The sequence below is a fragment of the Rhinatrema bivittatum genome, chromosome 7, assembly GCF_901001135.1.
Source record: "Rhinatrema bivittatum chromosome 7, aRhiBiv1.1, whole genome shotgun sequence".
Lineage (NCBI taxonomy): Eukaryota > Metazoa > Chordata > Amphibia > Gymnophiona > Rhinatrematidae > Rhinatrema > Rhinatrema bivittatum.
The window spans coordinates 275467336-275481356 of NC_042621.1; the positions used below are offsets into that span (position 1 = coordinate 275467336).

Here is a 14021-nt window from a genome sequence, read left to right on the forward strand (position 1 = left end):
AAATTTATTAATCGCCTAACACAAGATGGCCTAGGCCGTCTGTTGTTTCCAGTAGGAGTCATCTTTAGGGTGGAATGGGCCAGAATTGGTAATGAAATGTGGGGACACTCCTCTGAAATCAACCATGTCAAAATGCCAGCAGGGTTGTGGTGGTGGCCAAGTACCGTCAAGCAAGATTATGATGACCTAGGCAGACAGATAAATATTCAGGCAACAGCCTCACTAGTTTGGGTGGCTACTTATATTATTACTTCTGGACATTTGTTCTCAGTTTTTATTTTTTTTTTTTCCCTGGAATTCATCAGTATTTACTATTATGAACCAAAATGAGACATTTAATTATACTGATTTTCTCTCAGTTTTGTTTGCTATACTAAACACTGATAAACTCCTAGGAAAAATAAAATAAAACTGAAAATGAAGGTCTCTAATTATTAAAAGCCTGGTGGCTAGATATGAGGGAGTCTGAGTGTTGAATTAACTTGCACGCTCATCTACCCAGAATTTTGGTTTCAGATTTGATTACTCACTTTTCCAAATCTAAGCTTAAGGTGAGTTATAATCAGGTATTTCCCTCTCCCTAGAGGACCTAGAATCTAAGGACTCTATTTAGTAAGCATTTTCCCCATAGACACATAATTGGTGGAAACCTCTAGTAAATAGGCCCCTAAGTTTGCACTTGAAACAATAGAGGGTGAAGTGACTTGCCCAAGATCAGAAGAGTCAGTGGAAGAAGCAGGATTTGAACCCTGGCTTCCCTGGTTCTCTAACCACTGGACTACTACTTCTCCACTTCTGGATGATAGAGAACCAATGAGGAAAGCAACAAAAACTGACTTGGACAAGGAGCAATAACCTACAAGTGGACAGACTTCTATGGCTGACAGCTGGTATATACCTTAGCAATGTAAACTGCAATAACTGGGCAGACTGATGGGCCAGTAACTCTCTATCTGCTGTCATCTGCTAAGTTTCTATACAAATATAGAAACAGAAAAATGATCACAGAAAAAGACCATATGGCCCATCCACACCAACTGCTCAGCTCTACAATCCCTATCACTCCCTCAGAGTTCTCCTGTGCTTGTCTCATACTTTCTTGAATGCAGATACTGCCCTAGTCTCCACCACCTCCACTAGGAGGCTGTTCCATGCATCTACCACCTTTTCTATAAAGAAATATTTCCTTACATAACTCCTGAGTCTACCCCCCCTTCACGTTCACCCCATGATTCTTCATTCCAGAGCCTCCTTTCCATTGAAAGAGGCTCACCTCTGTGCATTGATACCTTGGAGATATTTAAATGTATCTGTCATATCTCCTCACTATGACCCCTCTCTTCCTTTCTCATTCCACAATTTTCTCTACTCTCACTTACCCCCATTTCTCTTTGCTCTTACTTCCATCCCTATCCCCACCTGATCACTCTTTTTCTTCCCTTCTCTCACCTTTCTCTGCCAGTAGCAGAAGTTTAGCAGCCACAAAAGTGAAACTGTGCTTTTGAGCACCCTGCTGCTTCTCCCACAGCTGATTGGCTAATTGTGTGCTCCATAGAACCAATCAGTTTCAGAAGGTGGGGAACCAGTAGAGTGCTGGAGGCTGCGGTTCTGCTGACTGTCTGGCTCCAGGGATGGTAGACACAGCCATGCTGATGGGGCAAAGCCTATGCTGTCTCCTATTGCTGGCCAGCCCCATCCCTCATCCTCCAAGCTGACAGCCATGTACAATGCTGGCTTCGACCCTCCTCCCAGCTGGCCTTACGCAGGAACTGGCTCTACCCATCCACCTGCCTGCCTCAGCCAGTCTTTACGTCTGGGCAGCTGTGACCGCTGCAGGGTATATATCAGTACCATTTGCATTTGCCTCAGTCATGTGGCAGCAGCCATAGGAAAAAAAAGACCAACCTTTCACATAGCAAAATGCAGGTACATACAAAATGAAAGCGTCCATAATAAAAATAAAAAACAGATGAATTCTTGCTTTTGGTTTGTTTGTCACATGATTAGGCTAGCTGGTATTCCACAGGCTGTTGGGGTTATCAACACTGCAGTTGAAAACAGCCATTACACTTCAGCAATAAATAATCCTTTATATACATTGATATACTGTCAGTATGCACCAAACATAAAAAATGGATAATAAACATCAAAATTAAGGATACTATATATGTCACTCAAAGAATGACTAGTATATGGCATAATATTAAGGGAAATGTACACAAAGTTGTATTACTATTTAAAAATACTAAATGATAATATTATTCTGCCAGAAGAAACCAAAGTTGATAGCATAAATCATTGTTTAATTACCATAATACTATAACGCAGTCTGAGTACAATACTCCTGTGCAATTACTAGGGGAAATAGCTACCAATATTAATTTTATACTGCATATACTGCCCATAACAAATGTAAAGTCATGTTTACAAGTATATGCGTCGACTGGATGAAGAGCGGCTATGCAAGAGGAAGAATGGAAAAGAAAGTAACTTTCAAAGGAAATGTCTACAGGAAACGCGTAGTGCTTGCTCTGTCTTTCCTGAGCAGACAGCATTATTGAACTTGCTCATTTTTCTCAGCTCTAGGAGAGAAGTGGGGAAGTAGTAATATGAAAGAAAAACAGCAATCATACTTGCCTCTGGATAGTGTAGGAGGTAAGCAATTGCCCACTTCAATACCGTGGTGGTGGTTTCGACCCCTGCTCCAAATATGTCACCCACAGTCATGAGGAGATAATCGTCAGTAAGCCCCACCTCTTGGAACTGCTGGTTCTTTAACTTTGCATTTAGAAGTGCAGCCATCAGATCATTCACTTCATCACTACTGCATGCCTCCTAGATGGGGAAAACAAACCATTGGGATAAGTATCCTCCCAATACAGAATACAGTCATCCCATATGTTCGCTTAAGGGTAAGAAGTACAGTACCTTGTCCTGGTGACTGCTTATCCGGAAAACAGTTTTAAAATCTCTCTTCCCAGCTATGATGAAGACCCTCAAAATGAAGCTGGCCTTTCTACCCCCATAATGTGTCCCTATTTAAATAGTACTTCCTACAGTATGGGAATTTGGTCGTCATTGCCTGTTTTGGTATAGAGAATAGGACATGAACGATCAGCACTTCTAGGTCTATGTGTATGTCTAGAGATCTTTACCTCTAAAGAGCAATTATTCCAAGCCTTTTGACAAGGCAGCAGGGTGGCTGAAATATATAATTTTTTTTTTCAGAAAGACTTAATAGCAGAGTAAAGCTGCACTCTTCATCCTGTGTAGTATTTTGGCCAACCTTTAGAAAAGTTCTCAATGAATTTGGAATTTATGTTAGATTAGTCCCTGCTTTGTGAAAATCTCACCTCGTAGACTCCTCACAAAGGTAAATATTCCCTGCTGCCCTAAATCTCTCTTCATATGGTGAACACTTCAGTCTACTGGTGAATTTAGACACAGACGCTCAGCTGGCCAGTGAGTGAGAAAGTTACCCAGGTAGCTCTACCTGGATATTCCACAGAACACATACCCAGATAAGTGTTCTGCTGAATATAACTGGATATCAAGTTACCCCAGCTAACGTTAACAGGGTAACCTTCGGACAAGTAACTTTAGGGCAGGTCCATCAGTGCTCACTGGCTAAAATTTAACCATGACCCCAGAATATCTCCATCACCTCCTCATTTTATCTAGGATAAAATTTAGCTGGGCAGTGGGAGGGAACATTTCCAAAACTCTATTTTTGTGTGGGTAACTACAAAAGTTACCCAGACAAAGCCTTTGAATATTGACCACTTAGTCAGTCTTCTTTGTACTTTTCCCAATGCCCACTGATATTCCTATTAAGACACCTTTTTCTATTCTTTTCCATTGCTTATTTCATAGATTTTGGGCCTTATTAAAAATGTTCATTCTGTATCCACGGAAAAAACACCTACAGTGAATAAGGCCTTTAACCTTCACAATATTACATAAACTGCACAATGCTATTGTTAGCACTCAGGGCAGGGACTTCCATTAGACAAACTAGGCAGTCGCCTAGAACAGCAAAGCTTTGGGGGCTGCAAAATCCCACCAGTATGAGGCTCAGGACCAGTGGTGGAAACCATCTCACCAGTGTCCAAAGAAGAGGAAGAGGTCCAGGGGCAGTTTTATTGGAGAAGCCCATCCTACTAGTGGCTGAAGAACAGGAAAGAACATAAGAACATGCCATCCTGGGTCAGACCAAGGGTCCATCAAGCCCAGCATCCTGTCTCTAACAGTGGCCAATTCAGGCCATAAGAACATGGCAAGTTCCCTAAAACTAAGTCTATTCCATGTTACTGTTGCTAGTAATTGCAGTGGCTATTTTGTAAGTCAACTTAATTAACAGCAGGTAATGGACTTCTCCTCCAAGAACATTTTCCAATCCTTTTTTAAACCCAGCTACACTAACTGCACTAACCACATCCTCTGGCAACAAATTCCAGAGTTTAATTGAGCGTTGAGTGAAAAAGAACTTTCTCTGATTAGTTTTAAATGTGCCACATGCTGACTTCAGGGAGTGCCCCCTAGACCTTCTATTATCCAAAAGAGTAAATAACGGATTCACATTTACCCGTTCTAGACCTCTCTTGATTTTAAACACCTCTACCATATTCCCCCTCAGCCGTCTCTTCTCCAAGCTGAAAAGTCCTAACCCTCTTTAGCCTTTCCTTATAGGGGGAGCTGTTCCATCCCCTTTTGCTAATTTTCGTTCCTGTAGTACCACAGATCAGTCCAGACTACTGGGTTTTGCCTCCCTTCCAGCAGATGGAGACAGAGAAAGTTTTGCAGCCACCACATAACCTGGTGGGCCACCTGCAGACCCTCAGTATTACTAAGCACCCAAGCTAAGATAGCAAAAAACTTTTAATAAACTAATGCAGCAATATCCCCCCAAATGAGCAGAGCAAAGAGGAACATTTATAACGGAGAACTCTATCCAATTTTGGAACTTTAATTGTAAGGGCTAACCAGAACCTGTGCCATTCTTCAGACTCATTATAGTAAAGAGATTGCATGGGCTCTCCAAATCTCCTCTCCCCCACCAGGAGTCTGGACTGATCTGTGGTACTACAGGATCGAAAATTAGCAGGGAAGAACCAAATTTTCCTTTCCTTGTACATACCCAGATCAGTCCAGACTCCTGGGATGTACCAAAGTTTCCCTAACCGGGGTGGGACAATGAGAGTTCCGCTCAACATACACTTTCACCAAAACTGCCAATGTCTGGGGCCTGGACATCCAATCGATAGTGTCTACCAAAGGTATGCAAAGACTTCCAAGTAACCGTCCTGCAAATTTCTTGCAGCAAAACTAGCTAATATTCTGCCCAGGCCGCCTGGGACCAGGTAGAATGAGCCCTTAACCCCTCCAGGATAGGACAACCGTGACAGATGTACATGGAACCAATAGCCTCCTTCCACTAACGTGCAATTGTGGCCTTTGATGCCTTCCAAACCTTTTTTGCACCACTCCATAGCACAAAAAGGTGATCCGACAATCTGAAACTGTTAGTGACCTCTAGATACTGTAGCAAAGCCCTTCGGACATCCAAACTTCTTAATTCTTTTGCATGAGGCGCATCAACCTCCAGATTTGGGAAAGCCGGAAGCTCCACTGACTGACTTAAGTGGAACGTCGAAACCACCTTTGGCAGAAAAGACGGAATGGTCTGCAAAGAAACCCCAGAATCCGAAATCCACAAAAAAGGCTCCCTACATGACAAGGCTTGAAGTTCTGACACCCTTCTCACTGAACAAATCACCACCAAGAAAACCACCTTCAAAGTGAGATCTTTTATGGTGGCCCTTTTAACAGACTCAAACTGTGCCGCTTGCACGCCCTTGAGGACCAAGTTAAGGTTCCAAAATGGGCACACTTTATGAACAGGGGGGGGGGGGGCGCAAATGCTTCGCTCCTCGGAGGAAACGTACCAAATCCGGATGCGCAGCTAGGGTTGTTCTATGAATCTTGTCTCTCAAACAGCCCAGGGCCGACACCTGCACTCTCAGGGAACTAAAGGACAAACCTTTCGTTATGCCTCTCTGTAAAAAAGCCATAATCTGCGCCACCGATACTTGCCAAGGAATAACCCCTTGCTCCATACACCAAGACTCAAAGATACTCCAAACCCAGACATATGCCAAGGAAGTGGAAGTCTTTCGAGCCTGCAACAGAGTAAAAATAATATTCTCAGGATATCCTCTCTTCCTTAATTGCCTCCTTTCAAAAGCCAAGCTGCTAGATAAAAGCGATCCACTTGATCTAAAAATATGGGGCCCTGACATAGTAGATTTGGCAAATGGCCCAGTCTTAACGGGCTGTCCACTGCTAGATTGACCAAATCTGCAAACCAAGGTTTCCATGGCCACTCCAGATCCAGGAGAATCACCTTTCCTGGATGGATCTCTATTTTTCTCACAACCTTGCCCACCAGAGGCCATGGCGGAAACACGTAGATCAGGACGTTGTGCAGCCAAGGAAGAACCAGGCCATCGACCCCTTCCACTCTGCGGTCTCTTCTGCAACTGAAGAAGCGTGGTGCCTTGGCATTCCACTGAGTTGCCATCAGATCCATATGGGATATGCCCCAACTGCAAGTAATGAGGCTCATTGTGTCCTCCACTGGTTCTCATTCTCCGGGATCCAATTGTTGTCAGCTGAGAAAATCTGCTTGCACATTGTCGGACCCCGCAATGTAAGAAGCCGCTATAAAGGCCAGATGCTGCTCCACCCAGCTCATCAGCATTTCTACTTCCTGAACCACTGCTCGACTCTTGGTACCACCCTGGCACTTGATGTAGGCCAGGTCAGGATTCTGACCAGATGTCTGTGCAAAAGAGGTAGAAACTCCTTCAGAGCCAACCGTTCCATTCTCATCTCTAAGCGATTGATGGACCAGGACGCTTCCTCTGCCGACCATTGGTCTTGCACTGACTGGGACTGAAACACGGCTCCCCAACTAGAGAGACTGGCATCGGTAGTCACTACCATCCACTGTGGCACCTCCAGATCCACCCTACAGCACAAATGGTCCTGACCAAGCCACCACGAAAGACTGGACCTGGCTGACTCTGTAAGCGGTAGTGGAAGATGAAATTGCTCTAACATCGGATCCCACCGGGATAGTAACGCTTTCTGTAGAGGTCTCATATGAGCAATTGCCCAAGGGACCAGCTCCAAGGTAGATGGACCTGCAAGTAATCCTAGACCCTGGGCACTCGGGCCTCCAATATGTTCAGAACTTGAGTCTGCTCCTAAAAATCCTCTTCTTATTATTTCTAATTTTTTTTAAATCTCAGGTACAGAACAGCAGATTTTGCACCTCCTCCATCTGCTGGAGACAGAGAAATACTGAGGGACTGCAAGTGCACACCAGGTTATGTGACGGTGGCTGTGAAACTTTCTCTGTCTCTATTTGCTGGAAGGAAGGCAAAACCCAGGAGACTGGACTGATCTGGGCAGGTACAGGGAAAGAGAAGTCCTGAAGCTTCTGCTTTAGGAGGGGATAGAGAGAGGGAAATTAATGCTTGTAAGTATGGAGGGGTGGAAAGAAAGGAGAGGATGGATCCTGGACTGGTGGTAGAGTGGTGAGAGGCAGTGTATCCTAAGTGGGTGGGCAGTAGAAAGAGAGTAAGCTAGGCAGGTGGAGGGTGGAAAGAAAGAAGGTGCTGAGCAGGTGAGGGTAGAAAAGAGAGAAGGTGCTGAGCAGTGGCAGGGTGGAGAGAGAACAGGCACTGGGTGGAAGAGGATGGGGTAAGTGAGAGAAGATATTGGCTCTGTAGAAAGAGGGAAAAGAGATTGGAGTGATGCTGTTATGGAAGGCAAGAAGTGGAGAAAGAGGAAAATGCTGTAGGGTTGAGGAGATGCGGAACAGGGAGAGATAGAAGAGTTGGTGGGGAAAAGAGAGGAGGATACTGACAATGATCCAATGCCACCAAAGAAGGGAACATTGTGACGTTGGGGAGAGAAGGGAGTGCAAGACCTGATGCACTAGGCTGCCTGATACCCTTGCACCGTGCCTACTCGCACTATACACATTGAGCCTAATATTCAAAGTGCTTTCATTGCTTGACAGCCAGATAAGTATATTCAACAGCCGCTAGATAGCTGGATAAGCTACTTATCCGGTTGTCTTTTACCCAGCAAAAAAAGTGTGTGAGCAACAGGCGTTATGGGGAGGTGCTACTTAGCTGGGTAAGTTATCTGGCTAAGTAGTGATCTTCAGCCTTAGACGGATAACTTATCCACCTAAGTAGGATCTGCTCACAGCAGGTCTAAACTTAGATGGATAAGACTTATCCATCTAAGTTGCAATCTATACAGGGATATTCAGCAGCATTGCTATCCTAACATTTTAATATCTAGCACATTGAGGGCAATTTTGAATAACCCGCATTATTTGCAATGTTCGTGGATAATTTTAGCCTGCATACAATGCAGCTAATTTTCAAAGGAAAGCCACGTTTCCCTTTGAAAATTAACAAGTGCAAAATCTGCACCTGTTTGTGAAGGTGACCAAGAAGGGGTAAAATAACACACATACATTTGAAAATGTTGAGCATGCTATTTTACACCACTGACCTAAACTCCACCCCCCTTAGGAACACCTCTTTGTAACCCAGCTGAAAGTATGCATGCTACGGAAGCCCACATGTGCCTTTAACCAAGCAGCAGATAGTTTTCAGCTGCATCATTTTACTTGGGTATATGGTTTTGAAAGTTGTCCTCTTACCAATAACCAAAAAACAAAAACCAACTGACCAGCTAATGTGCTTTGCTGCCTTAAAGAGGATATTTTATTTGAATACGGATCTCACACAGTTTGAATAGGTTCACAGTTTGGTCAACCTATCACATCACCTTATTTTGTAATTGTTACTACTCACTTTTATTTCTATATTTTGTTTCAAGCTGGCAGTTTCATCCTGCCCCTTTGGGTTTTAAACTCAGCGGGAACCAGCCTTTACTGGGCTGTGGTAGCAAGAGCCTACATTCACAGCTGCTCAGGATTTTTCCCCCTTTCCTTCCCTTTTTATTTTATTCCACTGCACTCCTCCCCTTCGACATAGCCATGTCATTGCAATGACAGTCCTTAGTCAAGGGCTAAAGACTTCAGTGCCCTCTGGATCCCAGTAAGCATGCCACTAGTGTCACCGTGGTGATGGTTGAGGTGTCACCATGGTGATGGGCTCGGGACTCAGACTCAGATCTCTTGCATGGTGGCATGCAGCTTTGCCACTGAACAATCAGGCTGGCCTTGCTTACTAATGTCTTTTTAATCAAAACACCTACTTTGTGCTCACTGAAGTTCTTCAGAAGTAGCTGGTCCCTTAAATTGACACACTTCTTCAGCATGTCAAGCTCCTTGTTAGGAAAAATCTGTGGGGAAAAAAAAACACACTTGCAAAAATAAATGTTCACGATCTTAAAAAATGAATTGTAAAGGTTGTAACTTGGAAGGGATTTTTAAAAATTATCCAACCAGAAGAAGGAAAGGTGAGAGAATAATGTTGGTGAACGGGAGGGTTGCTAATGCTGTCAGATAGCTGATCTTTCAATTCCCTGTTCCAACTTCTATTGACAAGAAACTTTTCCTGTGTACTTTTATTTTAAGGAATTTGTACATAAATTTTGAGGTGACAAAAGCTGGCAGGCATTCAATAGAATTGTCTTGTGTATTGCCTTGTGGTTCAATAGAATGTGCCTCTATATCTTAATAATAAACACATGGAATATGAACTTCCAAGGAAATTTGTATCTGATAAATGCATCACAGTATCCTATCATCAAGTAGACCACTTGTCATTGAATATTAACTTATTTAACAAAGAAATGCAAACTCTCTGGAATAGCTGGTGAAAACAGTCCTCATATAGATCAGCATCTAAGATACAGTGCCCTGCACTCCTCCTGCTGTTACTGAACAGAGAAGATGGCATTTATACACACTCAAATGGACACAGTTAGAGGCTGAAAATAGGAAAATTGGTTCTTACTTGCTAATTTTCATTCCTATAGTACCACACAGTCAAAACAAAACAGTTTTGCATCCCTACCATAAGTTGGAGACAAAACATTTCAGGCACTGCTACTTAACCGAGAGTGCCACCTGCAGTCCCTCAGTATTGACCTGTACCTAAGCCAATGCAGAGCCAACAATAAACTCAAATAACAATCTCCCTCCTAGGGTGAACATATAAAGATAGGTTGGAGCCCTCTGAACTGGAGCCCTCCCATGGAAAGCCACAGGCCACTAACTTCGTTTAGGTCCTAGAATCCAAACTATATACAACCTAAATTTCTGCTGAAAAAAACAAACAACCACAATAATAGTCTTTCGGAATCAAGGGGATGGGTCTCTGAACTAATCTGTGGTACACAGGAACAAAAATTAGCAGGTAAAAACTAATTTTCCTTTCCTGTTCCTATCCCAGATCAGTCCAGATAAGTGGGATGTACCCATGCTCCCCTATACTGGGTGAAATCCGGAAAGACCTGCTCTCAGAACACTCTCACCAAAAGTCGCCTCCTCTGGCACTCGGACATCTAGGCGACAGTGCTTGGTGAAAGATGACCAAGTGGCCGCTCTACAAATCTCCTGTGGTGAAACCAATTAACGCTCCGCCCAGGAGGTTGCCTGCACTCTAGCTCAATGCACCCACAACCCCTTCAGAGCAAATCAATCCTTACAGAGATAGGCTGAAAAATAGTCACCGTTAATCAACGAGAGATAGTGGCCTTGGATGTTTTGGCTCCCTTCTTTGCACCACCGAACAATACAAAAAGATGATCTGACCTCCGAAAAGCATTCGTAACCTTGGGATATCGAAACAGTATTTGCCAATGGTCCAGGCAGTGAAGTTCTCTCACTAAACGTCCTTCCCCCACCAAACTCGAGAACACAGGCAGTTCTACCGTATGGTTAAGGTGGAAAGACGAAACCACCTTCAGTAGGAACGAGGGCATGGTCCGCAGAGAGACCCCATTGTCCAAAATTCACAGAATTGGTTCTCTGCAGGACAAAACCTGCAACTCCGAAATCTGCCTGGCCAAGCAAATCGCTATCAGGAACACTGTCTTCAAGGGAAGGTCCTTTACAGACGCCTTCCGCAACGGTTCAAATGGGGGACCACAGAGTCCCCGCAATACCAAGTTCAAATTCCATGAAGGACATATCTTGTGAACCAAAGGTCGTAAATGCTTGACTCCCTTGAGAAAACACACACTATCCGGATGAGTCGCCAAAGAGCTTCCATGAAGTTTCCCTCGAAAACAACCTAAGGCCGCCACCTATACGTGCAGGGAATTAAAGGCTAGTACCTTCGACAAGCCCTGCCTTAAAAGGGACAGGATATGCAAAACATCCACCCGCAATGCATCTAAGTGCCTGCTCATGACCCAGGCCTCAAACAAACACTCTCTACAACGTGATATAAGCTGGTGATGTGGAACGTCTCTGAGCCTGAAGTAAGATAGTGACCACCGCCTCCAAATATCCTCTGGATCTTAAATGTCTCCTCTCAAAAGCCAAGCCACGAGGTAAAAACAATCCACCTGATCCAAGAAGATAGGTCCTTGTCTGAGAAGATCCTGCAGGTGAGCCAACCTGAGGAGTCTGTCCAAAGCAATATGAATCAGATCCACAAACCAAGGATGCTGAGGCCACTTCGGTGCCACCAATCCCACCTTGCCCAGTTGCGCTGAAACATTCAGCCTACTAATGGCCACAGAGGAAATGCATACAGCAGAATTTCTGCTGGACAGGGAAGAAGCAGAGCATCAATTCCTTTGGTTCCCAACTCTACTGCAACAGAAAAATCTCTTCACCTTGGCATTGCTGCACGAAGCCATCAAATCCAGCTGGGGATCTCCCCATCTGGCCTGAATGAAGTTGAAGGCCTCCATCAACAACTCCCATTCCCCCAGGTGTAACTCTTGTCTGCTGAAAAAATCCATTTGCACATTGTCCACTCCTGCCACATGAGATGCTGCAATCCCCCAAAGGTATTGCTCCGCCCAAATAATTCTGAGCCTCCAGGACCACTCTTCAATTTTTAGTTCCGCCCTGACAATTGACATTTGCCATCGTTGAAGCATTGACGAAAAAACTCTCACCATAGGGCCCCGGACTTAAGGAAGAAATTTTCAGGACCTCACAAACCGCCCTTGTTTCCAGACGGTTGATAGACCAGGAGCTCTCTACTGACGACCACCATCCTTGGGCCATCTGCCCTTGACAGACCATCCCCCAACCTCTGAGGCTAGCATCCGTGGTCACCACCACCCAATCCGAGACCTCTAGATCCACTCCCCTCTACAAATTGGGTTGCGACAGTCACCACAAGAGAGACTGGACCTGGAAACCTCTAGCAGCGGTAAGGGCTGATGAAACTCCTCTGACAAATGATCCCAATGGGACAGAAGTGCCCTCTGGAGTGACCCCAGAACCTGCAGGTAATGTCATGTCCTGGGTACAGTCATGTGCAACAGTCGGTTCACCTGAGACTGCAACTTCAGAATCCTGTCCATGGTGAGAAACACCTTGCCCAACCGGGTACCGAATCTCACCCCCAGATACTCCAAAGACTGACTCTGAACAAGATGACTCTTTCCCAAGTCCACAATCCAGCCCAGAGAATGAAACATCTCCATAACCCTCTGGAATGATTGGCCACACTCTACCTCCAACTTCGCCCATATAAGCCAGTCGTACAGATAAGGGTGAACCAGAATACCTTCCTTTCGCAACACAGCTTCTCCCACCACCATAACCTTTGTGAAGGTTCTTGGAGCCGTAGCCAATCTGAAAAGAAGGACCCGAAACTGAAAATGCTGGCCCAGTACCATGAATCGCAGAAACCATTCCTATTCCATGCGGATGGGTCTCCGTTAAATCCAGGGAGGCCAGAAATTCTCCCTGATGCATGGCTGCTATCACTGTCCGCAACGTTTCCATATGAAAACATGGAATCCACAATGCTGCATTGACTTTCTGCAGATCTAGAATGGGCTGAAACATCCCCTCCTTCTTGGGAATGATGAAATAAATTGAATACCTTCCTCAAACTCGTTCCGCTATTGTACCGGCACGATTGCTCCTAATCTCTGTAGCTGAAGCAGGGTCTCTTGAACCACTTCTCGCCTGCCCAAGGACGAGCAGCGAGACCCCTTGAAGGCTTCCCTGACTGGGCAAGAAAATTTGAAAGCGTAGCCATCTCTTATTACCTCTAGAACCCACTGATCTGAGGTAATCCTGGTCCACTCTCCGTAAAACTGTGTCAGCCGTCCTCCGACTGGCTCTTCGAGAGAGTGGACCAGCCTGGCTTCTTACCTCCTGCGACCCCCTGACCAGTTCCCTCTGTGGCTGGTCTTCCGGACCCTTGGAAAGATTGTTGCCTCCCAAAACCTGGTTTCGGCAAGGATGAAGAACTTTTGTTGGGAAGAAAACACCTCAAAAACCAAATGAGCTGAAAAGGACTTCCTACCGCTCTTATCTTCAGGCAGCCTATTTCCTTTCGACGCTCCCAACTGCTTCATTAACTGCTCCAGATCTTCACCAAAAAGCAGTTTTCCTTTAAAAGGAAGATTAAAGAGTTGAGACTTGGACCACATATCCGCCGACCAACTGTGTAACTACAGAAGGCGCTGAGCCGCCACAGTAGACACCTTACTCCTGGCAGAGGTCCTTATTGAATATATAAGGCATCAGCCACTTATGCAATCCCAGCCTCTAACTGGGCCACCATTTGAGAGTCCTCCTCAGTGCTTCCCATTCTCTCCTGGGACTTCTGCAACCATCGCAAACATGCCCTCTTCATCAGGCTACTACAGATGGCTGCATGTAGGCTTAAGGCTGAGACCTCAAACACTCTTTTCAACTGGATTTCCAGCTTTCAATCCTGGACATCCTTAAGCGTGACTGATCCCACGACCAGGATGGTGGTCTTCTTGGTGACTGCAGACACTTAGGCATCCACCTTGGATAACAGCTATAAGCTATTCTCAGA

General features: G+C 44.9%; 1 protein-coding gene across 1 annotated transcript in view; it reads right to left on the bottom strand.

The window, feature by feature from the left end:
• Nucleotides 1-14021, bottom strand: part of LOC115095930 (steroid 17-alpha-hydroxylase/17,20 lyase) — a 132004-nt gene that overhangs the window by 87329 nt on the left and 30654 nt on the right. The window contains exons 4-5 of the mRNA XM_029610282.1: nt 9307-9393; nt 2638-2835 (exon numbers count right to left, since the gene is read on the bottom strand). Of these exons, the coding sequence (XP_029466142.1) occupies nt 2638-2835; nt 9307-9393 (285 nt within the window). The remainder of the gene's footprint in view (nt 1-2637; nt 2836-9306; nt 9394-14021) is intronic.